The sequence below is a fragment of the Rhinatrema bivittatum genome, chromosome 5 (genome assembly GCF_901001135.1).
Source record: "Rhinatrema bivittatum chromosome 5, aRhiBiv1.1, whole genome shotgun sequence".
NCBI classification, from domain to species: domain Eukaryota; kingdom Metazoa; phylum Chordata; class Amphibia; order Gymnophiona; family Rhinatrematidae; genus Rhinatrema; species Rhinatrema bivittatum.
Genome location: NC_042619.1, coordinates 348731490 through 348757389, shown reverse-complemented (window position 1 = coordinate 348757389; position 25900 = coordinate 348731490). Strand labels below are relative to the sequence as shown.

Here is a 25900-nt window from a genome sequence, read left to right as displayed (position 1 = left end):
AGGCCCTATGAAGAAGAAATCACTCACTAGGGCTCCTCTCAATTGCTCCTGAATCTAGCCCTAGTCCCTAGTCAGAAGCTGGTTCCACCCACTCGGCTGCCTCTACAACAGGAGCTGTAAAATGCTATCCCCTCTAGCTAGTTCTTATCTATAGGGACTAGGAGACATCTAGTGGCCAACCCATAGGGATGCCACGTTTGTAAAAATGAACTTGTTAAATCTGTTACTCAAGAATTATTCGTTTCAGAGGTTCTCAAGACAATGATTCTAACTTTATCCCTGCTTCCCCTCCCTGCCCCTGAAACACTTTGCTGGTGGGTTCTGGATCCCACTTCTATACAGGCGACCCAGTTGGGAAGAGAGAATCAAACAGCACACCCTGTGAGGTTCCATCTAGAGACCTTCCAATACAGAAATATATAACCTTGGCCAAGACAGCATGAAAAGGTCTCTGCCACAGAAATGCACAGTTCAGACCTAAGTTTTGTGTGTGTGTGTGTGTGTGTCTGTGTGTGCAAATGGGAGCCTACCTGGGTTGTTTGTGTGTGTACAGAAAAGTTTATGCTTCCCCCAATAATCCACATCAAACGTTTTCAGGTATGGAAAGCGATGGATTTTTAAATCCTTATTAGTTACAATTACTGGGTATCTTTTGTTTCTGTTATTTCAAAATATTTTCTTGCTGTTTGGAAAATTTTTAACATTTTGTATGACCGCTTAATTATTGGATGTTATTCTATTCATCAGTCCATTGGAAATATTATTTTTATTAGTATGGTTTTACTAATATGATTGATTTATATTTCTTGATTTTATTGTTTAATGATTTATGAAGATTGGTGATGTTTATGTAGTTCCATTGCTGCATTGCATACAGTCTGGTTTATTGCAATTTCCAGTTCTGTTTCCGTCTGCACATTCCTATATATACTTTATGGTCTCTTTATTCTGTATTTGGTGAGGGTCTGTCAGTGTTCTGCATGTGTAATCGAAGTGGGGTATTCTGCTATGGGTTCCAAGTGTCTTTTTTTTGCAGGGTTGTTTGGGTGGCACCACAGCAGGGCATGCATTTCTGCACAAAAAAATGGTACAGCTACAGGTTCAACTGGGTCCAGTTTTACATACTGCTTGGTGCAGCAGGAGCATATGGTATAATTACTGCCCAATTTTAGCATTTTGGACCTGCAGATGGGATAATTTAGGTTCAGGGGATGTGTCAATTTTGAAAGTGAGTAACACAAACCCCTTCAAAAAAGGCACTCAGAACCTATATAAAAAAAACCTGCTAAACCATAATAAACTAACTCACAGGACTCAAGCAGCAGCAAGTGTATTGAGAAGAGGCAGCACTACACATATTACTGTAGGCCCTAGAGCACCAACGCGTCTTCTACTGGAAAACCAAAACAAGGCGGACACCACGTGCCAGCACCCTCACCTCTTTCACATAAACAAAATACAAACTGACCCTTAGCTAATACAAATTAATTACAGAAAAATGCAGGCAAAAACTGAAATGGAAAAATCTGAGAAGGCTGACTCTGCACAGTTCTAACAGCAGATGCTTGAACTATGAAGTCCTCTGTAGATACAGAATCCCGTGGTTTGAATAGGGAATTTTTTCAGCATGGGGTTGCAGGAGAGAGGAGGCCATACGTATTTAAGCTGCAACGCGATGACTTAAGAGATGGCGACTGGAACAGGGGAAGAGCAGGGGATGAATGAGACTTGGGGAAGCACAGATAAAAACAGGATGCAGGGACTGGTGACAGTATCTAAAGACAGTGGTGCATGGCATGGCCCCTTTTTAAAGTTGGTGGTACCTATGCGCTACCCCGATCAGGATCTCCAGGCAGGATGTGCCTGACTACTCTGACTGGGCCTGAAAATCCCATGCAGAAAAAAAACTTACTACCTCCTGACTTCAAGCAAACAATAAGGGACTGCCCACAGTCTCTCTGTAGGGAACTGCTTTAAAAAAATCTTCCCAAGGGGACGCCATTTCAGTACCCTCAAAAGGAGGGACTGTACTATTTGAATGGTAACCTCTCCCACTCTCTAACCTGGGAGGATCTGTTACATGTTCGAGGGCTGTCACCTGGCAACAGTACATGTTGTCAATGCTATGTCCAATGTCAATCCACAGTCTCAATTATATTTTTCTGAGTGAGGGTCCCTCCAGGTGGCTGGCACTAAAATAGCCTCTCCTCCCAGGGTTTGAAAGATAAACTCTTAGCAGGGCAGAGGATCCCCCTATTAAAAACAAGTCTCTCTTCCCAAGATGAAGGGAAAAAATTAGCTGTGGTCACAGATCCTCTCCCAGAGCTCCATCCACTCACTTCTGTGTGTTCCCAGGCTGAGACTTCAGCTTGCCACTCTCCTCCCAGACGTTTAAGATGGATCTCTCAGTTTAAAAGTACAAATATGCAACAAATGGATGAAATCCTCACTCCCTTCTCCTGGGCAGGAAGGGAGCTCAGAACTTCCTCCCAACATAAAAAAAAAGGATACCAAAAATCTTCTAACCTCCCTCACACACACATACACACACACTCTCAGAAATACTTGTTTTCTGTTAAGTGACTGCTGACTCTCCATTTGTGATATGATGGAAACAACAGGTCTTCTTTTCCCAGACCTACTCCAGGCAGAGGGGGAAAAAATCTCTCAGAGTCGGAAACAGAGATTCACCACAAATCAAAAAATGTCTCTCCAGAAATTACTCACACAAAACTGAGACATCCCTTCAAGACCAAGCTGGGTACTGAACAGGGAAGTGCCTCTCCCTAGTATCAGACTATAGGATTAGATTGGAATAGAGAGGTAGGTGAACCATGCAAACAAATATGAAAACAACAAGAGCAGTACACGGGAAAATAAATAAATAAATAATAATATATATAAATAAATATTTATTAATGTGATAAAATATTACAAATTTAATATCAATAACAGCATATTTACTATTAAAGCAAACATAAAATCAGCACAATAATAGATCCAATACACCTGACATGGCCATGTTTCAACAAGATGTCTGCTTCAGGGGTGATTATATAATTGATCATCCTTATTCCCTCCTAGCTAAGAGGAGAAGAAGCTGACCATTGGGCTATAATGAGCTTAAAAATCATAAACCTAAAACAGCTGTAAAAATTCCTAGGTAAGTGCAAGGTGATGCATATAGGGAAAAATAACCCATGCTATAGTTACATGATGTTGGGTTCCATATTAGGTGCTACAACCCAAAAAAGAGATCTAGGCATCATAGTGGATAATACATTGAAATTGTCGGCCCAGTGTGCTGCAGCAGTCAAAAAAGCAAACAGAATGTTGGGAATTATTAGGAAGGGAATGGTGAATAAAACGGAAAATGCCTCTGTATCGCTCCATGGTGAGACCGCACCTTGAATACTGTGTACAATTCTGGTCGCCACATCTCAAAAAAAGATATAATTGCGATGGAGAAGGTACAGAGAAGGGCAACCAAAATGATAAGGGGAATGGAACAGCTCCCCTATGAGGAAAGACTAAAGAGGTTAGGACTTTTCAGCTTGGAGAAGAGACGACTGAGGGGGATATGATAGAGGTGTTTAAAATCATGAGAGGTCTAGAACGGGTAGATGTGAATCGGTTATTTACTCTTTCGGATAATAGAAAGACTAGGGGGCACTCCATGAAGTTAGCATGGGGCACATTTAAAACTAATTGGAGAAAGTTCTTTTTTACTCAACGCACAATTAAACTCTGGAATTTGTTGCCAGAGAATGTGGTTAGTGCAGTTAGTGTAGCTGTGTTTAAAAAAGGATTGGATAAGTTCTTGGAGGAGAAGTCCATTACCTGCTATTAAGTTCACTTAGAGAATAGCCACTGCCATTAGCAATGGTTACATGGAATAGACTTAGTGTTTGGGTACTTGCCAGGTTCTTATGGCCTGGATTGGCCTCTGTTGGAAACAGGATGCTGGGCTTGATGGACCCTTGGTCTGACCCAGTATGGCATTTTCTTATGTTCTTATAAAGCTTTATGATTTTGCAAGTCACAGTGAGAGTGGGCTGTATTTATTACTGATGAATAATTATATGTCAGGCAGTCACTTTATTCCTATCAGATGTGTAAAGTTTCCGGGCTGAATTTTAGAAAGCCCCAGGCAGGCACCCGAGTGACCACGCGACGTTCCCGGACGTTTTCACATCCAATGGAAGGCGGACAGGAAGAAAGTGGGCAGGAGGCGGTGAAAACCTCGCCGGCCAATGAGAAGAGAGAGATGAGTGGCCAATCAGGAGCCGGGTTACATGCCTGTTGGTGGTAGGCGCCGCCGGGAAGCTTCTTCGTCGGCGGCTGTGCAGGAGCGCGAGGCGGAGGTGCCTGTGACTTCTGAGAGCGCGCGCAATCCCGCGCGGGGCGTGGCGGAAGCTGGGCGCGAGGGGCTTGGTAGGTTTTTGTGTCTTCTTGGGGTCGCAGCCCTGGAGATTCCTCCCGGTCGGAGGGCGTGGGGGATGTTGCGGAGAGTCAGGCGGTTGTCCTGTCCTGTGCATGGGTGGCTCGGTGCAGCGCTTCCCAAACGGCAGGGGTGGCGACAGCAGCTTTGCAGTTTTGCAGCCGGGCCACCTGGGCGAGTGAGTGGGACTATCGCGGAGCGGGGGCACGGTTGCCCGCGGACGGGTCTACATTTAATCCCCCCTAGCAAGCCTTTTTTTTTATTCTTCCGCTTTCAGCATGTTTTTTACCCAGGAATTTAGGATTTGTGTCCCTTCCCCTTTTGTTGGATGAGCATGTTCAAGTTATGGTGGATTCCAAATTATTGCTCTCCAGTTTGGTAAAAAAAAAAAAAGCAATAGTTTTTGTTGTGTGTTTTTGTTTTTTGTTTTGTTTTTTTGCAAAAAAATAAAATGCAGTCTGGCATAATGGAGAATATTAGTAGCTGTATTGGTCCTAGAGAAAACTGGAATCGGTGTAGAGAAAGAATCAGCACGAAAGATGTTTTAGTACCTGAGTTTTGGAAGCTTCACAGGTCTTTAGCAATCTGAAGAGTCTGTGAGGGAGCGATCTAGAATTCTGGTAATACATCTTTTCTTTTTGATTCTTTGATTCTTTCACAAACTACACAAATTCCATCTAGTGGAATGTATTTTAGTGGTGTAAAATGACATATCCAACTTTCTTGCCACACATTTAAGCAAGTTTTGATAGTTACCCATCCTACGGGCCGATACAGTGCGCTCCAGCACTGTATCGGCCTCCATTGGATGTGCGTTTTCAACGCGTTAGCGTTACTCTTATTCAGTAAGGGGCAGAAAACGTGCGTCCAACCCCCCCGAACCTAATAGCGCCCGTAACATGCAAATGCATGTTGATGGCCCTATTAGTTATTCCCGCACGATTCAGAAAGTAAAATGTGCAGCCAAGCTGCACATTTTACTTTCAGAAATTAGCGCCTACCCAAAGGTAGGTGCTAATTTTTTCGGGCACCGGGAAAGTGCACAGAAAAGCAGTAAAAACAGCTTTTCTGTGCACCCTCCGACTTAATATCATGGCAATATTAAGTCGGAGGTCCAGAAAGTTATCAAAAGTAAAAAAAAAAAAAATAATAATAATTTGAAGTCTGGCTCGCAGGTCGAAAACAGGACGCTCAATTTAGCTGGTGTCCATTTTACGAACCTGTGGCTGTCAGCGGGCTCGAGAACCGACGCCGGTAAAATTGAGCGTCAGCTGTCAAACCCGCTGACATCCGCTGCTCCGGGCCAAAAGGAGGTGCTAGGGACGCGCTAGTGTCCTTAGCGCCTCCTTTTGCCTGTTTTTACCGCCGGGCCTAATTTGCATACAGAATCGCACGCACAGGACAGTGGACTTTACTGCATTGGCCCGTTAGTTGGGTAGTGTATTGTGGAGTTAGTAATATGTTTTTTTTTAGGTTTGGTGCCCTGGATACTGTGATTTTGAGGCTGATGGTTTTCAACTTACATTCTGTCCCAACCAAGGAATGTGGCCACGTGGGATGGAGGATTTATTTTTGTCTCATTACGTTCTTACTGGGATTTGGTGAAGCCCCATGAGGATAAAGCAAAGCACATTTCTTATTATTATTAGGTATTTTTTTCCTTTTTTTTTTTTGGTTTCTTTATGTCTTGAAATTCCTAAATGTGATATCAAAAATTGCCATAAACAAATCACCTCATTAAATAATATGTCCTTGCAATTAGTAATTCAAATAAATGGTTAAAGATCTCGATTGAGTAACTCAATCATTTTTTTCAAAAATGTTTTTCAAACATAAATTTTTTTTAGGTGGAAAGTTTCATGCTTTGTTCTTTTACCCCACATCGGGTAATTTATATATTTGTAATCATGAACATAACCTCCACCAGCCAACAGTTTTTATGTGAATATTTTGCATGTAATTAGTGACTTTAAAAAAAAATTAAATTCTGCCGTGTCAGTGTAATAGATCTTAAATCCTGCTTCAACCGAAGCTAAATTATGATGCTGTAATGTCCAAACATATTAACTTTCCTTCTCTTAAAAAAAAAAAAAAATGCTGACACCGACTTATCTGTATAGCCCCATTCAAGCTCCCAATGTGGCCGCATTTCAGAACCTAACGGATCTTTCCTCAGGGGATATAGATTCCTTCAAACCATTGGACTCATCGTTGTACAGCCACATTTTCTCAAGGGGCCATATCGCTCCCAAGTGCGGCAATGCTTCTGTGGTTTAATAAATCTCTTTACTGGCGGCACAGACGTCTGTTTCTGCTGAATTCAGTACCAAAGCTGAACGCTGACACCATTTTTTAAAGGTCAGTGGATCTTCCATGTTATCCAATGTCAAACCACGTAGTTGATCCGTCATCACGAGAAATTCAAAAAAGAACAAAGCACGAAACTTTCCAGCTAAAAAATTTGTTTGAGAAATATTTTTGAAAAAAATGGAGTTATTCAATCGAGATCTTTAACCGTTTATTTGAATTACTAATTGCAAGGATATATTATTTAATGGGGTGATTTGTTTATGGCAATTTTTGATATCACATTTTGGATCCCTCTATAAAGGTCAATATTTCAGTGCATTGGATTTTGAAATTCCTAAAAGCATAAACCACAGCTGAGAGACAGCAAAGAATGTATTTGTAGAACACACAAAAGATCAAAGGTAGAGGATAGCAGAGTTTAAATGTCTTAAAAACTGGTAGTGCATACTTAAAAAGAATCTTGAAAACCAAGTCTGGGTTGAACCTGTGTATTGTTGAAGAAAGCTAAAATCAATAATAACTATAGAGCTTGTAAGTCTTTGCATCCTTGTATGTCTTTCATTTTGCTGTCTAAAAAGTACAAAACAAAATGCATTAAATTAGGAGTTTGTTTAACTGACCTACACAATGTAATATGCACTTTCTTCTTGAAAGAACAATTCCAAAAGTAATGAAGAATAAAAAATCCAAAAAGTCTCAATTGCATGTTTTCACACCCCTTGACTCAGTACTTGGTGGAAGTTCCTTTTTGCAGCAATAATAAAACAGATAAGGGTCTACCGACTTTGCACAGTGGGCTGGTACAATTTGTGCCCATTTTTCTTGGCAGAAGAGCCCAAGCTCTCTTACTTACATTGGCTGGTGGGATACTCTGTGGACTGCAGTCTTCAAGTCTTGCCAAAGATTTCCTGATAGATTTAGCTCTGTGCTTTGACTAGGTCACTCCGTTGTAGGGCGATATCTCAGGTTTTACCCCTGAAAATATGAATCAGAATAGCCTGAGTGGGAAAAACAAGAAACCTTGCCCTGGAGGATACTTTTATCTAGATCTGCCTTTTTTGTATAGGACAGTAAAGCAGCTAAGCCCCTAAGCAGGAGTCACGGATTGGCAAGCAAGTCCAGAGGTCAGACTGACAACCCCCCCCCCCCCCCCCCCATACCTTTGGAAAAAGGGGGGGCAGTCTGAGGCACTGAAAAACATTCTGGCGTAACTTTTAAGAGGTGGAAGAAAGAAAGGACAGAGTCAAATCTTTCATTTCTTCTCAACAAATAGTAATATAGTAAATACTCTTCAGAAATTGAAACACAAATACTCCTTGCATAATAAAGACATTTTTTTTTTGTTTTGTTTTATACTTGGAGGACAGACACTATGTTGACAATCTTCTTCTCCAGGATAAATCTTTTGTGTAGACAGACAGTGGAGGCAACTGTGAAATAAGGATCGCATTTTTCTATTTTTGAACAATTGTCTTGTCATTGTTATGTTTTTAAAAAAGTTTTATTAGATAAATTGGAGCAGGAAGGGGAAGTAGAGCTGAGATTTGAAGAACTACAAAGATGTTTTAACTAGATTAGATTTACTACTGAAAATACCATACTAAGAGAAAATGCAATAATGATTTTGAGGTGGGCATATAAAGCACATTTACTGAAATCTGACGAATGCCTTAAATGTAGCACAAACAGAGCTTATGTGCTTCATAATTTCAGGTCCTGCTCACAGATGCAGTTCTGGAAGGAGATTATTGCCGTATGGCAATGTCCCCACAACTCTCTCTCTTCAAGGATCTTGGCCCTGGGAAGGAAAAGTGAAATTATTTCTATAGAAGGTCTTTCTAATGGCAAAAAAAAAAAAAAGTAATCTTATCTTGCTGGATGGTATGTGATAGACCTAATATCACTCAGTGGAAATTTATGAATATGGAGCTGCTAAGAGAGCTAGTTTTAGGCATTATGATATAACGTGAATATCTTAGTGTTTTACCACCACAAGTATTAACCCTTTGTTGGGGGGGGGGGGGACGACCATACAAGTATTTTTTCTTCATGGCTATTCATCCTTCCCCCTTCTCTCTACAACTCCCAGGGAGTGAGCTCTTTCTGTGACCCCAAGTGATGGGAGCATTTCTCCCGCGTCTCATGGCTGCAGTATTCTCCTCGGGGACAAACAGGCCTGCTGCTTCAAAGAGAATTTACTGATCCTTTCCAAAACCTCAGTCGCTGTCCCACAAAGTTACCCCAAATGAAGCCGAACATTCAAATTATTTACGTTGTCTCTCTGCCGGGGTTGCTTGTGTCCGTCTCTCTAACTCTCTTGGGAGGGAGCTTGCCCCTATCCCCTCGTAAGTTGGGGGAATCCTAGGGAGGAGCCGTGTGCCACGAAAAGATCTGAGTCCAGAGTCCTGTCTCGTGCCCACAGCCTCCAGATTTTGATGTTTCATTTTCTTCTTCCACTCTGTGTGACTTCTCTGGGAGAAAGGTCTGATGGTCCCGTCTTGACCAAAGCTCTCTAGCTCCTTCCTCCGAGTTGTGGTGGTAAAAAACCTCCATCCTTAACAAAAAGAGAATCCAAATGACTCTTAAGTCCAAACAATATCTCACACTGGGTAGTGCTGCCACTGGTCTCGCATCCTGGTAGGGAGTAGAAGGACTGGGGGAGGGTTGCCCTCTCCAGAGCACAGGATGTTCTCTCCCCCCCCCCCCCCCCCAGAACAAGAAAAACGAATCCAAAAATCTTTCTTCAAAAAGGAGGCCAACCCTATCAGACAGGGAATGTACTGAGGAGGAATTTCCTCTAAAGCAAAAAAAGTTGGCCACCTCAGCAGGGTAAAAAGAAAAACAGCCCCTTGCTCTTCAAGAGCCGACTCAAGATGACCCTGCCCTCTTTACCTTTCAAATCCAAGGCTGACTGCCTTTGGGCTAGCCAATCGCAGTCAGCTCTGTGGAGAGACTGAAAATCCCGCTAAGGGACCTGGGGCCATCTGGTGACTAAATGAGGGGTCGGCCATAAAAGCTAGAGGTAGCAATTTCCACTGTAATAGTAATTTAAATTGGTGTTTTTGTGGGCACTGCATTTTTCTTGTTTTTTTTTCTGTTGGGAAGGGAGTCTATGCTATAAGTATGTTACTGTTTGCTTGGAACTTCAATACAATTTTTTAAATACAGTGACAAAATTAATCTCTATTAAAGCATTATAACCATTTAGGTCATCAGAAGATATGTTTGATTCTTGACCTGTATATAATAAATACTTTATGCTATGATTGTATCTCCTCCTTTTTAGGGACGTTAACACCTGAGTGAGTTTAGATGAAGAAAACAGAATTCTTCTGTTGCAGCAAGACAAATCTTTAGCTTTTTTTCAATGCCTAACCTTATAGAAGCCGATCATTCTGAAAAAGATGAATGCAGGCCTGTAAAAAAGTCCGAAAGAGGCAGTCTCCATGAATCTGTAAAGTCGTTTTGTGCTGCCGGTGCTGCCACTGCACCCCTAGGACCTGGTGGAGATGCCCATTGTCTGTGGGCTTGTCCTGTGACTCACACCCAAGAAAAATTTTATACCATCTGCTCAGATTATGCGTTTCTGAACCAGGCAGCATCTATTCACAAATCGCTGAGTACCAGTGCGGTTCACAACGTACGCGAGTCACCAAGTTTAATTGATCTGCAGAGGACTGCCACAGAGGACCTCTATGATGAAGAAACCAACTTGGAGACTTTGTCTAGTGGGCTTGGCACGCTTCCTCTTGCTTGGGAAATTGATACGTCGGAATTTAGTACTGTGGCCTCCCATCTGAAAAACCTGACAAGTGAGTAGAGTTAAATAAGCATAAAATCTACGGCATGCCTTATACTTAAAATATTTTTTAAAAACCCCAAAAGTTAGAAATGGTCACAGAAAGCAGTAGTATTACTTACGTTACTCAGAATGTCAGCTTGCCTATCTGGTTGTGCTCCTCACTTTTATTGATGCAATATGTAGGAAGTGTTTGTAGGCCATTAATTCAGTGCATGCCGTTGATCTTGCATATTATGATCAGTTCTTTTGCATTCTATGTTCTATAATGGTGGGAGCAAGCTGCTGTTTTACAGTAGCTTCTTTTGTCACCTCCATTGCCTGCTAGAGCGGGATACGAGCACTATATTTTGGAGTTTCTTATATACCGATAGCCGTTTGCACATCGTATCGGTTTACATACAACTGATAACTTGTGGGCATAGCCCTTACAATGAACAAATAGCAAGATGTGAAAAAATAAATACAAGAGATATATATGTAATTAAGAGATATATGTAAAAAATACAAGGGATATATATGTATATAAGAACAGGGAGTATCTAATGGGGTATCTTAGACAGCTATATTAACATTAATTATATCTTAAAGAGAAGAATTATTATGCAGGGAGTCATGATACGAGCAAAACAAGTACATGAAACTATGTCTTCATTAGTTAACATTTTATATCAATATTGATCCAACAACATGTAGCATAATTCTTAATTTTTATTACAAAGGTTTAGTATCAACAAACATTGATTACAAAAAGTATTTAATGTAGTTGCATCATCTCACAATATTAAATATCACTTCTATCATTCTTAAGTTTACTTAATAGCAATGGTTAGTCATAACCTAAAACTCTTTGCCCAATAACCTCCCTAAAAACCTATTCATAGCCCCATACCCACATTCATACTCATTCATCCATCGCTCACATCATAAAGAAACCATTTCCAAATTATCCTACCACCTCATGTAAACCATGCCAACAAATTGATGTATTAATATTGTCAACCGTCTGATTGGTCAACAAATTAACTTTACATAGAGAATTCTCAGCACATAGTCATACTCTTTAAACAGATCATTAATTTGATATGATTACATTGATCAATTATTGTAGACAATTAACTAATTGATATCTCATATAAGGTTTATCACTGTCAATGATGGTACTATATTACATAGTGTCTAAAATCGATCTCTCTCTTGTTATATCATGAATCTGTCCCAACAAGGCCCTTGTTTCACTTGAAGTTAAATTTCAGAAGAGAGCGCCCCATTTGCTGCTGGCAAGAACTTTGCAACTCTGTTACCTTTACTGAAACACAATTAACATCCTTCCAAGCTAAGAATCATCCTTTTCATAAGAAGTCTTTTCTTCCAACGTCGATCTTGGATAACTCACTGCCTGCTCGTCCACTAGTACGGCATTCTGCCGTTCCGATCTCCAGGAACTAAGCGCATGTATGTGCAAAACACTTCTCCTTCCACAAAAATATTTCTTTCCTACTTTCCATCCGATGACTGCTCTCAGCATCTTAACGTTTCATTCTACCAAACCGAGGCTGTCCAGGGTGCACCATGATCCAGTGCCCTCGAGGCTGTTGAGTATTGGGAGCATCGATGAGTCCCTTTGCAGTGTCTAGAAGGGACATTGAGGGGCATCGAGGTGCCCTATTGATGGAGTAAGACGCTGAGAGCAGTCGTCGCATTAGATAAATTAGCATATATAGAGTTTCCAGTGTGTACACACTTTTTTTTTTCACGCATATTCATTGTGGATATCCTGCAAAGTGATTGGTTGAGAGGTCCTTAGGTGTGGGAAGTCCTGCAATAGGTAGTGTTGGCACGGGACATTACTATTTTCTATAGCAAGCTTTTCTGTGCATTACCCATTTATATAGATCTTCTCGGTGAGATTTTTAAAAAATTCTTTGGATTAACTTTTTTTTTTTTTAATGCAGTATACAAACATTGTACATGCTGCCAACACGATGACATTTTATTATAGAAGATACTGGACATTAGAAAGAGAGCACAGCAAATATATGTAAAACATTGGAAATGCTGAGTAATAGTGCGAGTCCAAAGAGGCATATTCCAGAAGACAAAACCAGTTTAGGGGGAAAGGATGGAGACAACGTTGGCACTGATTGAGGCCCAAACAGAGAGGGTATATCACAGGTTACTCAAATTCCAAACCTTGAATTTACCCAGCTTCTCGGAGGACAAGCAGTCTTTGCACCCGGCTGACATCTTTAGAAGGAGCCCGGCCTGGAACTTTGATCCCAAAGATTCTAGAACTTTCAAACATGCCCTACTGAGCATGTGCAGCTGTAGTCATCACCCTGCCCCTAGCTGGAGTATCTCAGTCTCCCCCCTCCCCCACCACGGAGCCGTGTGGTCATGGTTATTCATCTTTGCTCTCTCCTCACAGTTTTTGTTGTGATTTTTTTCTGGAGCTGTTTTCTTTTTCTTTTCCTTTCTCGTTACAGTAGATTTTATTTTTTCTTTTCCTTTCAACTTTCTGCTAGCTACATGGCGGGCCTTAGTTGCTCTACAGCCTGGTATAGTCTAATTCCATTCCTTAATAAATAAATACTGCATCTGCAGTTTAGTTTCTGTGTCCTGTTTTTGTGTCTTTGGCTGGTGCAGACGGGACTGACAGAAGGCAGTCTGTGGGCGATCCATATAGGCCTCGGAGCCTGGGGACACGCCTGAGTTCATTCTGGGCAGGAGTTCCATGTCATTTCACTGATTGATCGGCATCGATGGAGACTCGGACAGTTGAAGGGATCATAGGCCTTACTGTTCCCTGGGGGGGGGGGGGGGTGTGAGAGCTCATCCTTTCCACATCCATGGGCAGGATCCCTGGACAATGTATCCTCTCCTCAGGCTTGCTAGTGATGGCATTACAGTCTATTTGTGAGAGAGGTTGAGCAGGACGCATTGCTGCCCCACCCATGCCCAGTAACTGTTGCCCATGCCAGAATGCCAATGGTCTGACATGTCGAAAATAGGACCGCGACCAGGACTGCCAATGAGCGCCATGGTCACCCTTGAAGCCATTGGGGTGCTCTCAACGCGGTAAGGGCCATAGACTGTGGGCCCCATCAACCACTGTGCATGCTGTTGATTGTCCTGGCTGGGGGCGGCAGCCCTTCCATGCCGTAGGTGTTGTTGGGCTCTGCAGATGTCACCAAGCGCCATGGGCCTTGATTCAGTGGACTAGCAGCACCAACCTCGAGCGTTGCAGTCTGGATTGAGTCGGGGGACAAGAATTGCCATCGAACAGCATCTGAGCCACCCTCTATGCCATTGAGGAGCAGGGCTGCCAGTGCTGCCATTCATGGCTGCTCTCAGCGATGTCGAGCACTATTGCCACCAGAGGGCATAGGGATTGTCATCAAGTGCCTGGTTGCCCTTGAGGCCAGTGACCAGTGGGGTACGGGGATTCTGAGAGCCCTTGAGCGCCTTGGAAACCCTAGGCTGACAGGTTTCGAGACTGGGGTGACCGTGGTGCCGCCAAGCGCAGAGGTCGCCATTGACCCATGGCACTCTGGAGCATCAAGGCGTCCAGGATGCACCATGGTCCAGAGGCCTCACTCCTTACCATAACTCATTTTAAAGAGTTTAAAATATTAAAAACCTGGCTGTCAAAGCTGCGTTTGAAGAGTAACCACACTGAGCTGTTGAGTTAATAAAGACCAGCCTACCTTTAAGATAATATGAATTGCAAGGTAGAAATGTAATTAAGTATAGGAGTGCAAGGATATATTTATCATGTTGTCTATCAAGATTTGTGTCTTGTTTATATTGCATATGTATAAATAAAAAAAATTATTTAAAAAAAAGACCTTTCACTACCATCTCTCATCAGGGCGTCTCCTGACCACACCTAGTCCTCTCCCTCCTCGATAGCAGGGAGAGCCGGTCTGCTTCGGACGCCCCTTTCGCTCTTCCTTTCCGGGTCACTCTTCTGGCTTTGCCTTCAGGGTTGCTCTCTGGGTTTGCTCCTTCAGGTGGTTCCTTCGCTTCCCCCTCTCCTTATTTGTCTCCCATCTTATACTTTCCAGCTGATAAATATGCATAAGCTCATGCATAATCACGTGGTGGGTGGAGGGTCTCTGTCGCACTGCAGGTCTTCCCTCCCCATTTCTTCGGGGGAAGAAGTGCCATGTCTGAATGCCAAGCTGTTATGCCAGAGTGTGTTTCTCCATCTCCGACTGCCCCCACCTTTCTTCCAAGGGTGGGGGTCTTTCTGACCTCTGGTCTTGTTGGCCGATCCACGACTCCTGCTTTGGGGTTTAGCTGCTGTGTTGTCCTTCTATCTTTAATTTAAACAGGCAGATCTAGATAAAGTTTCCTTCAGTGTAAAGGTCTCATCAGGGGAAGGTCTCTTGTTTTTCCACTGATTCAGTTTTGATTGGATATTTCTTTGGCTATTATATTTGCTTTCAGGGTAAAACATGGGAAATCTCCCTACAGAAATATGGAAAGAACACTTGTGATATTTGCCACTGAAGGTTTAGTCGGATGAGATCTGTTGGAATGCGTTGGTTTTGAATTCTGACATTCGGTATTATACTGATGTACTTTATTTGATTATGTATTGGGTTATGTATGTTGTGTGCCGTCACGATCTGCAGAATGTGCAGGTAAGAATTAAATAATTAAATAAAAGCCCTCGCAATAAAGGGGCATTTAAGGGCCAAGACCCTCAGACAAATGTTATGCGCCTCCTCCAAATCCTGGAAATGCCAGCAGAGAGGGCAGCTCTTCCGATCCACCGTATCCTACAAGAATTACAACTTGAGGATGTGGGGAAAACCCTGTTTACCTCGGTGATGGCGAATCTGACGCGCGTGTCAGAGGTGACACGCCAAGATGTTTTGGGTGACGCTCCAGTGTCTGCCAGCACCCGCCAAAATTATAGGACCCCCCCCCCCTCCCCTGTGCTCCATGGAGATCAACAGTAGGCTCCGCAGCAGCTGTGGTAGAGTGGGAGCTGCCCGTGAGGCTCTCTACTCATTTCTCTTGCTTTTCTCGCAGCTTCGTAGGCTTCTGCTTATCTTCAGTTGGCTGCAGTCGTGTGTATTTTTCTTTTCTTTTCCCCACAGCATCACTGATAGCTGTGGGACTGCTTTGTCCCCCCCCCTCACCACTGCAGTAGTGGGACACGCTCCCGTGGCTCACTCTCCCCTGCAGGAGGCAACAGCAGACCTCCCGCTGCTACCACACCACAGCGGAAGGCTCCTCGCTGATTTCTGCGGACGGCCCCTCTTATGTTGGTCTCTCATCCATCCTGCATCAGGCTTTTCTTCACCCTTTGTCCCACACCAGCTGGTAGCCCTGCCTTGATCCCTCCTGACCACCCATGTAAATACATATCTTTTAATATATATTTACAGGCGGAATAAGAGGAGAGGGAGTAAGAGTGTGAAAGGGATCGTGTGTATATATATGTGTGTGTATTTGTGAGTTGGTGCAAGGGAGCGTGTGTGTGTGTATGGCTGTATCATTGCTGTTTTCATCCTATTTGATTAATTTGCTATGTGAAGTTTTTTAATAATGTTTTTCATTATTTTACTCTTTTTAATTTTTGTAATTTGACATTTTTTGTATATAATACATAGCATAATATAGGATGGGATTGTATTTTTATTTTAATAAATTAATATGTTAAGAATTCTGTGTGTTTTGTTCGGGGGGATGCCTAGTCAAGTTAGGCATTTTCCGAATTTTTGACACACCGAGCCTAAAAGGTTCGCCATCGCTGTGTTACCTGCATCCCAGTATGAAAGCAACTAAACAAAAATCTTCAGGGTTTAGACTTGTGCAAGTGCCCCCCCCATCAATCTGTAATGGTACAATCAGCTGTACAGAAACCAAAGAGAACTAGAATTGACTCGAGTACTGATGCCACTTGCATTTCTCCAAGGTTCCCATGCTCCTGTCCTCCTCCTTCCGCCTTCGATCCAGATCTGTCTCTCTCACCGCAACGCCACCTGGAGGTGCGGTCACTCCTCCATCAGTGGCCAATGGGAACCACTTCCTTCCACTCTCTATGGCCAAGGATTCCTACTCCTGCCGTTTCCTCATCTCCCAGGAAATCTGGGGGACTGAGGCACATCCTGGATTGAAGGAGCCTGAACGAGCGCACAATCCCGGGAGCGATGTGTAATGAATTCCCTCCATTCAGCCAGCCAGCGGTGTGGATGCGCGCTCTGAAGTTAATGCATATATTCATATTCCTGTCCCTCCCTCCCACTGGCATAACCTGCACTTTACGGTGGACTTGTCCCGCTACCAGTACAAAGTAATCGCCTTTGGCCTGTCATCAGCACCGAGAGTCTTCCCAAAGTGCCTTGCTGTGACAGAGCATTCATGCCTTTCCCTACCTGGACGACTGCGTGGTGACAGCAGTTCCCAGGAAGCTGCGCTGCCCAGGTCGCAAACACTCGTACAACTTCTGCAGTCCCTGGGATTCCTTATCAGTTTAAAAAAAAAATCCTAATTTCCGCTCAGCGAATCAAATTTATGGAAGCAGGGCTGGATTCTCTATGGGAAGGAGCATTCCTTCTCTTAGATCAAGCGACTGCTCTCAGCTCACCAGTTATATGGGCTCGTGCGCACACATCAAATGGGCAGAAATGTACAATGGCTGTTCCCAGCCACTTCCCTGCCTCCCCCCCCCCCCCCACGTGCACCCCTGCTGTATGTGCACACACATCTCCCCCCTCCACACGTGTGTGTGAACACCCCCCCTCCACACACACACACACACACACACACACACACAGAGCCTACCTCAGGGAGTTGATGTAGGAGAACTTGAAGGCAGGGAGCAGCGTTGCAAACGTCTGAGAGATCCTAGTGTGACAATAATGTCTTATACACCACAGCCTGGGAATCTTGTCCCTCTTCCTTTCCCAGCTTTTCACATCATCCAAATGAGTCACCCACACCCCCCCTGGCAAAAACTGCAAGGGGTCTGCTTCCCTCTTGATGATTTGAAATGTCCTGTGTGGCCCTAACCTCTCAACGTTTGGGGATCCCTGCTTTAGAACGGAGGAGATGGGGAAAATATTTCTGTATATTTTGACACGTGCTGACCTATCCTGCCCACTACTGTGATTAGCTTTGTAGGTCATTGACAGGTGGGCGCTTTTTCCTGTTTAACTACCACATTTTTTTTTTTCCTGTTACGTTTTATTGGTCAGAATAAATGTGGGCAGAGTAAGCCAATGAGACAAACTTGTAATTTAAAGTGTGCATATTTTTTTACCTCTTGCCCTTAGTTTGTGCTGATGTTTCAGGGTGATCCTGCTTTTTATGAGATAAGGAGACCGCAGCAGAGAACTTCGCATGGGATCTTTTGTCCGTTTTGACTTGCAAATCTGTATTTAGTAGTTGGACCCATGTTGTGGAATGAGAGATGGATTTTCGATCTGAACCTAATTATAGTGGGCCAGATCTTAAAATCTACGCCCGATTTTTATAACATGCGCGCGCAGTAGCGCGCGCATGTTATAAAAATCCAGACTCGGCGCGCGCAAGTGGGTGCACGCCGAGCCCGAGGGGAGCCCCAATGGCTTTCCCCGTTCCTTCCAAGGCCGCTCCAAAATCGGAGCGGCTTTGGAGGGAATTTTTTTTTTCCGCCCCCCCTACCTTTACTCCAAAAGTTACGCCTGCCAGCACACTGTGCCCTGGCACAGGCCACCGTGCTAGAGCACTCTACCCCCGCCCCCGGATTGTCCCTTTTTCGAAGCCCTGGGACATATGCGCGTCCCGGGGCTTGCGCTCGCCTTCCGAGCCTATGCAAAATAGGCTCGGCACACGCAGAGGCAGATTTTCTCGGGTTACGCGCGTAGCCTTTGAAAAGCTGCCCCAATACATTTAGAAAATGGTATTTTTATTCATGCTTTTTCATAACTAATCATTTTTTGCTTTCCCCCCAGTGGATTGCTTTATGGATAAATTTTTGGAGTGATGAGGTGGTCATTGTATTGTATAAGAGGAAAACATGGACACAAGGTTACAGAGTATTGTATTGTAAGACAGGATGGATTTATTTTTTATTTATTTATTTTTAGTTTGTTTGTTTGTTTATTTATTTATTTAAAGATTTTATATACCAAACCGATGTTCCTGTATAATATACATATCACACCGGTGTGGATGTGGAGTAGGGACATTACTGCCTAGCAGATGATGGTATACGGTTGAATTGCTAAATCTATGGGATATTTTTAGTCAGTAGTAGCTATATTTGAAAGGGTTTTACCCAGGTAAACTCTAGCTGAGAAAAGAGGGGAGAGTGGTCTGGGGATGAGTGACTACCACCCAGGTAACTTGCCCAGGTCGTACTCACTGTGAACGTCTTGCCTAGAACCTCAGCACCTGCTCTGCTGAACATGGATCTCTGTATTTAAAATGATGACTTTTTTTACATTTTTTCCCCCTATTTAATCCTCCTTGATGTCGTTGGAACAACGTAAGACGGGAATGCAAATATGCTTAATGTATAAAATGCTAAATGTAACCTGCAGCGCAAAGAGAAGCTGGGAGCATAGACAGTTGGGAGTCGAGACAAGATCAGAAAGAGAGGAGTCGTCACTGTAAATTGTATTGTCAACCAATTATTGTAAAAGGTTCTGCTAGAGGAAGCGGAGAAGTGTGGGTTTTTTTTTTTTTGGAATTGGTTAATTGTGATCACATTTTTCCGGTGGTTAAGGAGTCCTAGTATCACTTCCGTCACAACGCAGCAGAAATCCAACGCAAGATGGTAGAACTGACTTGATCATCGATGGCAGTGTTTGGAAATTGGGATTCCTTTCGCTATAGCTATGTATACATCCAGGCATACAGAGTTAAATAGACGAGTCCATAGTATAGAAAATCACAGTAGTCGGGATGAGAGGAGACACAGGTGCTGATAAATGTATTTTATCAGAAGAAGGGTAAGGAATATTGCAGAGATGGATATAAGAAGATTCCTAAATGCAGCAGCAAAATGTGCTGAATTTAAAAATCAGGCAGAGTGCTTTTTTTTTGCCTGCAAAACTATTTCTGGGGATTTTCCCTTTTCAGAAAATGCAGGAAGCTAAATCTGTGGGCAAAAGACACATGCTGTGTCAAAACTGGGCAGGCAAACAGACTTGCTTTGTTTGCCCTACATCTTTCTGAAGCTTTTAGCTCTAATTGCCGGTAATTTTATCACAACTTGTGAAAAGGTTACATTCAGTTTTAAGGCAAAAGTTCCACAGATCCTTTTGCCTGAAAATTTCTCTCTTTTCCTGAAGCTGCATCGTTTGAATCTTTGGGCAAAACATACACTATTGCAAAATTATGCAAGCAAATGGACTTGCATGCTTTTAATACTTTTTTAATGCTGTATTTTAGTCTGAAATAAAGCTGCCATTTAAAAGAACGTTGGAATTGCCAAACTGGATCATATGAGAGGTTCGTCTAGCCCAGCATCCTGAATCCCACGGTTCTCAGTATTGCATAACGTAGCTGGAAGTCCTTGTTTACTACGAGGAGAACTTCTGCATATAGTGTGGCTTAACCACGCAAAAGAAATTACAGACGCGTCCACTTTCAAAACTAAATTAACTAAATATTTTTTTTTTATTTTGTATTTGGCATTTAGCAAATGCTGTTTCTAATTGTGTAGGCAACATGAAAAAACAAGTGCTGAAGAGGAAAACGTCTGATAAGAAGAGCAGACAATACTGGGAATGTCCTCAGCATCCCAGCCTTGAAGAGACGAAGCAGCGGAAAGTGTTAGACGTGAGAAGATGGTAGGATTTACATCTGTCTGAATATAAGCATAATCATAGTCAACAGAACTTCCTTCTTGCTAGTGGTCACATCATATGTAGTATTGCAAGTACATTCTCTTATCTTTTGCAGTTTGCTATGTCCTAGTGTAATGTAGCAAATATCAAAACTAGAGGAGAGAGTGGCTTAGATATTTAGGAGGACTGTTTTTTGTCTTTAGTTCAAATCTTTATTGGGTTTTTTTTTTAAAGACATATTTTAAGAATTTTATGAATAATTATACAGTCGATAAAATATAAATTTAAACCACAAAAGAATATTTTCAAAAGCAGAACTCTAATCTTGGTCTTCAGTGAATTCTTCTCTTTCTTTCTTTCTCTCTCTGCTGCTGTCTATATTAAGCACATCATTATTAATTAAACATTTTTTTTTTTAAATTTGTAACCCAATCTCTACAGTTTCACTCGCGACAATGTACAATAAAAAAAAAAAAGTTCATATTTAAAAAAACAAAACAAACCCCCTAGACAAAAATATTACAAAAATCGAATCTGTTATCCTACCCACTCTTACAGGCCAGTGTAATAATGATGGTGCTAATAAAATATGCCTTGGTTTTCAGCGTACATTTTTGATGCCAAGATTTTTTTTTTTTTTTACTCCTGATGTAGTAGGCTAATGATATGCTAATGCACTGGGAGTTTAAACAAAATAAAAAAAAATGTGTAAAATGCACATTTTAACTAGGGAAAGGGGTGGAAGCAACCCTGACAGACTCTCGCCACTTACCAGGATAAATTCCCCTCTGGCAGCAGGAAGCACACAAATCAGTACTTATACGGCTATCAGTTCTTTACTTTTTTTTATTTTTAATTGGCTTCTTGCTTTGCCTTGCCTTAACTCCGCCCCCCTCCGACGTCACAGAAACCAGCTGAAGAGAGACATTTAAAAGAAGCCGGCCTCTCTCTGCGTCGTGCGACCAAAAGAGCAGGCCCCTTTTTGTGAACCTTTACTCTCTTTTTCTTTATTACCCTATTCTCCACTATTATTTGCTTCACAGTGCCCTTGATAACTCAATCTAATAAAATAGGAATTTTATCACATAACTCCAATAAAAGAAAAACAATTCCCATATTACATACCACACAATCTTATTTCAGTTCCCACTTTTAATTTTACTAACATCTCTAAATTTACACTAATAACACTTTTCTTAGTCAATGCTCAGTCCATTCTAAAAAAAAAAAAAGTTCCAATTCTCCATGATCTCCTCCATTGATTCACACCCAAAAATATGCTGTATCACTGAATCCTGGCTAAAAGAATCTGATATTGCCTTAATAAATCAATTACCAAAAACTCTATATGATATCTGCTCTATACCCAGAAAAAAAAGGTCTCCTCTTTATAGCTCTAAAAAAAATTTAATTTTATATATCACGATATCGACGCCATCATTAGAAATTGCTCTATTTAAATCTAAATATTTACAAATTATACTTCTTTATACTCCAGCTGGTTTCCTAGAATGTAATCCCTCACCACTCATTGAAACTCTTTCTAATAACATTAATAATTTTAGGGGATTTTAATTTACACGTCTAAAATCCCACCCTGCCAACTCATTATAGACACTTTGGGGTAGATTTTAAATATTTGCGCGATCGCGTACTTTTGTTCGCGCACCAGGCGCGAACAAAAGTATGCTGGATTTTATAAGATACGCGAGTATCTTATAAAATCTGGGGTCGGCGCGCGCAAGGGGGTGCACATTTGTGCAACCTGCGTGCGCCGAGCCCAGCGCGCGCTGCCTGTTCCCTGCGCCGGCCGGCAGCCCCGCTCGTGTTCCGGTCCCCGGGGCTGGTCCGGAGGCCTTGACCATGCCCCCGCGCCGGCGCCACGCCCCCGGGCCCGCCCCCGAAATGCTGCGTCGTTTCGGGAACGCCCCGGACACGCCCCCTCCTGCCCCTTTTCGAAAGCCCCAGGACTTACGCGCGTCCCGGGGCTTTACGCGCCGGCGGCCTATGGAAAATAGGCGCGCCAGCGCGCGCAGGCCTTTTAAAATCCACCCCTTTATCTGCAATTGGTTTAAAACAAAGTTAATTCATCAACTCAAAAATCTGGACATACTTTAGATCTTATTTTCATAAATAACATGATTGATATTATAACTCCTCTATCAACAACAAACCTCCCTTGGTCAGATCATAATCTCATTAAAATTAGATTTTGCTTACTCTATTCATCTTGAAAATCCTAATCAAATTAAATATATTGAGTTTAACAAAGTATGCCCTATTGATGAACTAATTGAAATCATGCCCAAATATTTAAAATCGATTAACAATTCTAATACCAATGCTGCTGTAGATTCTTGGCTAGCCATCACTTCAGAAATAGCAAAATACAAATGCCCAATTATCAAAAAAATAATCATACTCCCAAACACAAATCACCATGGTATACTCAAGCACTTTACAAAATCAAAAAACTAAGATCAGCTGAAAAAAAAATGGAGAAAAAAAATCCAACCGATCAATTGAAAGACAGATATAAAACTATGCTTTATATTTACAAAACTGACAATAAAGCAAAAAAAAGACTTCTATTCAGATAAAATACATAAATATCAATTTAATCCTAAAGAACTTTTTAATTACGTTAACTCACTCAATGCAAATCCCCTTTGCCTAAAACCCAACAATCAATAACATATGATGAATTTGCTACCTTTCTTTTTTTAGAGACAAAATTCTTAATCTTATCACAGATTCCCCAATAATTAATGAAGACTCCATATCTCCTCCCATTAATTTAATTTGTTAAATGTTAAAGTTATAACCCCCTGTTCCTTGTAAACCGACATGATGTGATCTGTATCATGAATGTCGGTATAAAAAAAGCATTAAATAAATAAACAAACTTAAAACGATCAATATTTGAAGCTATAGCTTCTACTGAAGTTAACTATCATCCAAAAAATGAATCCTGCCTCCCATCCTATTGATGCTATACCTATAAAATTACTTAAATTAATCTCTAATACTGTTGCTAAGCCAATTGCAGATATCCTAAATCTCTCACTTAATGAAGGCATTTTCCCAGACAAACTAAAATGTGCTGTAATCAAAAAATCTCACCTCGATCAATATACTATAACCAACGTTAGACCTATCTCTAACCTCCCCTTCATAGCTAAAATACTTGAAGAAATCGTTAATCACCATCTTCAGGAACATTTAGAACACAAAATTCTTTTCCCAGCTCAACATGGCTTTAGAAGTTCTCTTAGCACTGAAACCCTTTTAATCTCACTCTCTGATTTTAATTTTAAAAGGACTGCATAACTGCCAAAAATTCATCTTGATATTCCTCGATATCTCAGCAGCTTTTGACACCGTAAATCGTATTATTCTTTTGAAAAGACTAACAGAAATTGGCTTATGTGATACCACTATCAACTGGTTCACATCGTACTTGCATAATAGATCATAGGTTGTTAAAACTAACTACTATGAATCTAAAACTATACCTCTTTCACATAGTCCCTCAAGGTTCCTCACTATCCTGTACTCTATTTAATATTTACATGCTCCCATTATGTAAAATTAACTTATTATATTTACGCAGATGATGTACAAATTCTCCTCCCGATAACAACTAATATTACTAACACACTTAATCGTTTGAATTCATCTTACTACAATCCAAAATCTATTAACACAAATGTCCCTTTCACTCAATCATAATAAAACTGAAATACTATATATTTGTAACAAATCCTCATCTGAACCTGACCTACATCTTAATAATTATTTATCTAGCAAAACAATTTTACTCAATGTAAGAGACCTTGGAATTAATGTAGACTCTGAAATATCTTTTAAGAAGCACATTATAAAAGATGGCTTTTTCAAACTTCAAATTTTGAAAAGGATTAAACCCCTTCTTCACCATTTTGACTTTCGCATTGTTCTGCAAACTCTCCTATTTACCAGAATAGGATTACCTGCTTCTTCATTACTCCTATTCAACCTTTACAAAATGCGGCTGCAAGATTACTCAGTAATCACAAAAGGTCAGATCACATTTCCCCAGTTCTCAAATTTCTACACTGGCCACCAATATTTTATAGAATACAATACAAGACTTTATATCTTATTCATAGACTTATTATTGTATAAAGCTTTAACTGGCTGGATACAACAGTCACCTTTCAATCATCAAAAAGAACTTAACGTTCCACAACACTGGCCTCCTTGAAATTCCCTCTCCTAAAAGATACCATCTCAACAAGACAACGTGCCTTCTCAATTGCTGGCCCAATACTATGGAATTCCCTACCAATTGATTTAAGACGAGCCTTCTTCACAGTCTTTTAAAAACTGAAAGCATACTCAACATGATAAATCGTATTATTCTTCTATTCTCATTTTCACTATTTCTCATTACTACTTTTTCACACTTTATTTTTCCTTCTCTTTTTACATTTAGTCTTCTCACTGTTATGATTATTACAATGTAACATTTATAACTTTTTGTCATATGTACACCGATGTGATAACTCTAGTTGAATGTCGGTGTTTATTTATTTAAAACCTTTTCTATACGGTCGTTTAGTAAAGCACCGTCACAACGGTTTACATTGAGGCACGTAAATATATATTTGGTGAAATTCTTACTAACAATGTGCCAGAATATTTATCTGTAACAAGTATTCATAATATAAGGTATATGTTGTGTGATCTGTATCTTGTCCTTTTTAAAGGTTAATAGGAAACCATACAACCATTGCACTATTTACTACAGAACTCTTAAGTTATTCCATTATAATGTTAGGTAAAAATGATATTGTATACTAATAGGTGTGGTATACGGTGACTTAAGCTTGTTCATTTAGACTTCAGAATCTCCATTCTCGTTTTAAAATGCTTTCTTGAAAAGCCATGTTTTCAAACATTAAATAAATAAGTACTTTATGTGGCTAAGAAGCAGCAAACTGCACCAGATAGCCCCACAAGTCAGTACTTATTCGGCTATCTGGCAGCTGCTTCCTACTGCCAGACAGAGATAAATCAGTACTTACTGGGGCAGCGGCTGCTGGCACTTACCCAGAGAGTTTTAAAAACTTTTCTAAAACTTTTTAAATCTTTATTTCACAGCTCTGGGAACTTAACTTCAGCTTTAACCAGAGTTTGCTTCCAGTGCTGATCAAATGCAGATTCTGTGCATCGGGGGTAATGCTTAATGCCCTCTTTCCTAGCGTGTGTAGATAGATGGACTCAGGACCAGTGGGTTATGCTCCCCTGCCAGCAGATGGAGACAGAGCAAGCTGATGTCGCAGTATATATATACACCTGCAGTAACACCAGCCTGACAGTATTCTCAGTCTCAAGCAGATGGTGGACGTGCATCTCCCTACTGAGGATTGCTTCAGATTTTGGAAGGAGAATTTTATATGGAAAAGTGAAGCCCTGCGGTGATTACCAAATGATCCCTCTCCCATTTGAGGTGATTTCCGTGGTGATCAGATGTGTTCCTTGGTCCGATAGCTGGCTTATGCCGATGTGGAC

General features: G+C 41.4%; 1 protein-coding gene across 5 annotated transcripts in view; it reads left to right on the top strand.

Moving 5' to 3' along the window:
• The first annotated feature begins 4258 nt into the window (after positions 1–4258).
• The window catches only part of BIVM (basic, immunoglobulin-like variable motif containing), a 53091-nt gene continuing 31449 nt past the window's right edge, over positions 4259–25900 (top strand). The window contains exons 1-4 of one of the 5 annotated variants that reach the window (XM_029604528.1): positions 4328–4434; positions 8465–8632; positions 10038–10563; positions 20197–20347. In XM_029604528.1, the coding sequence (XP_029460388.1) occupies positions 10119–10563; positions 20197–20347 (596 nt within the window). In that variant the 5' untranslated portion in view covers positions 4328–4434; positions 8465–8632; positions 10038–10118. Of the gene's footprint in view, positions 4435–8464; positions 8633–10037; positions 10564–20196; positions 20348–25900 lie in introns of all 5 variants that reach the window. The other 4 variants (XM_029604529.1, XM_029604527.1, XM_029604531.1 and 1 more) reach the window with 4 other exon arrangements.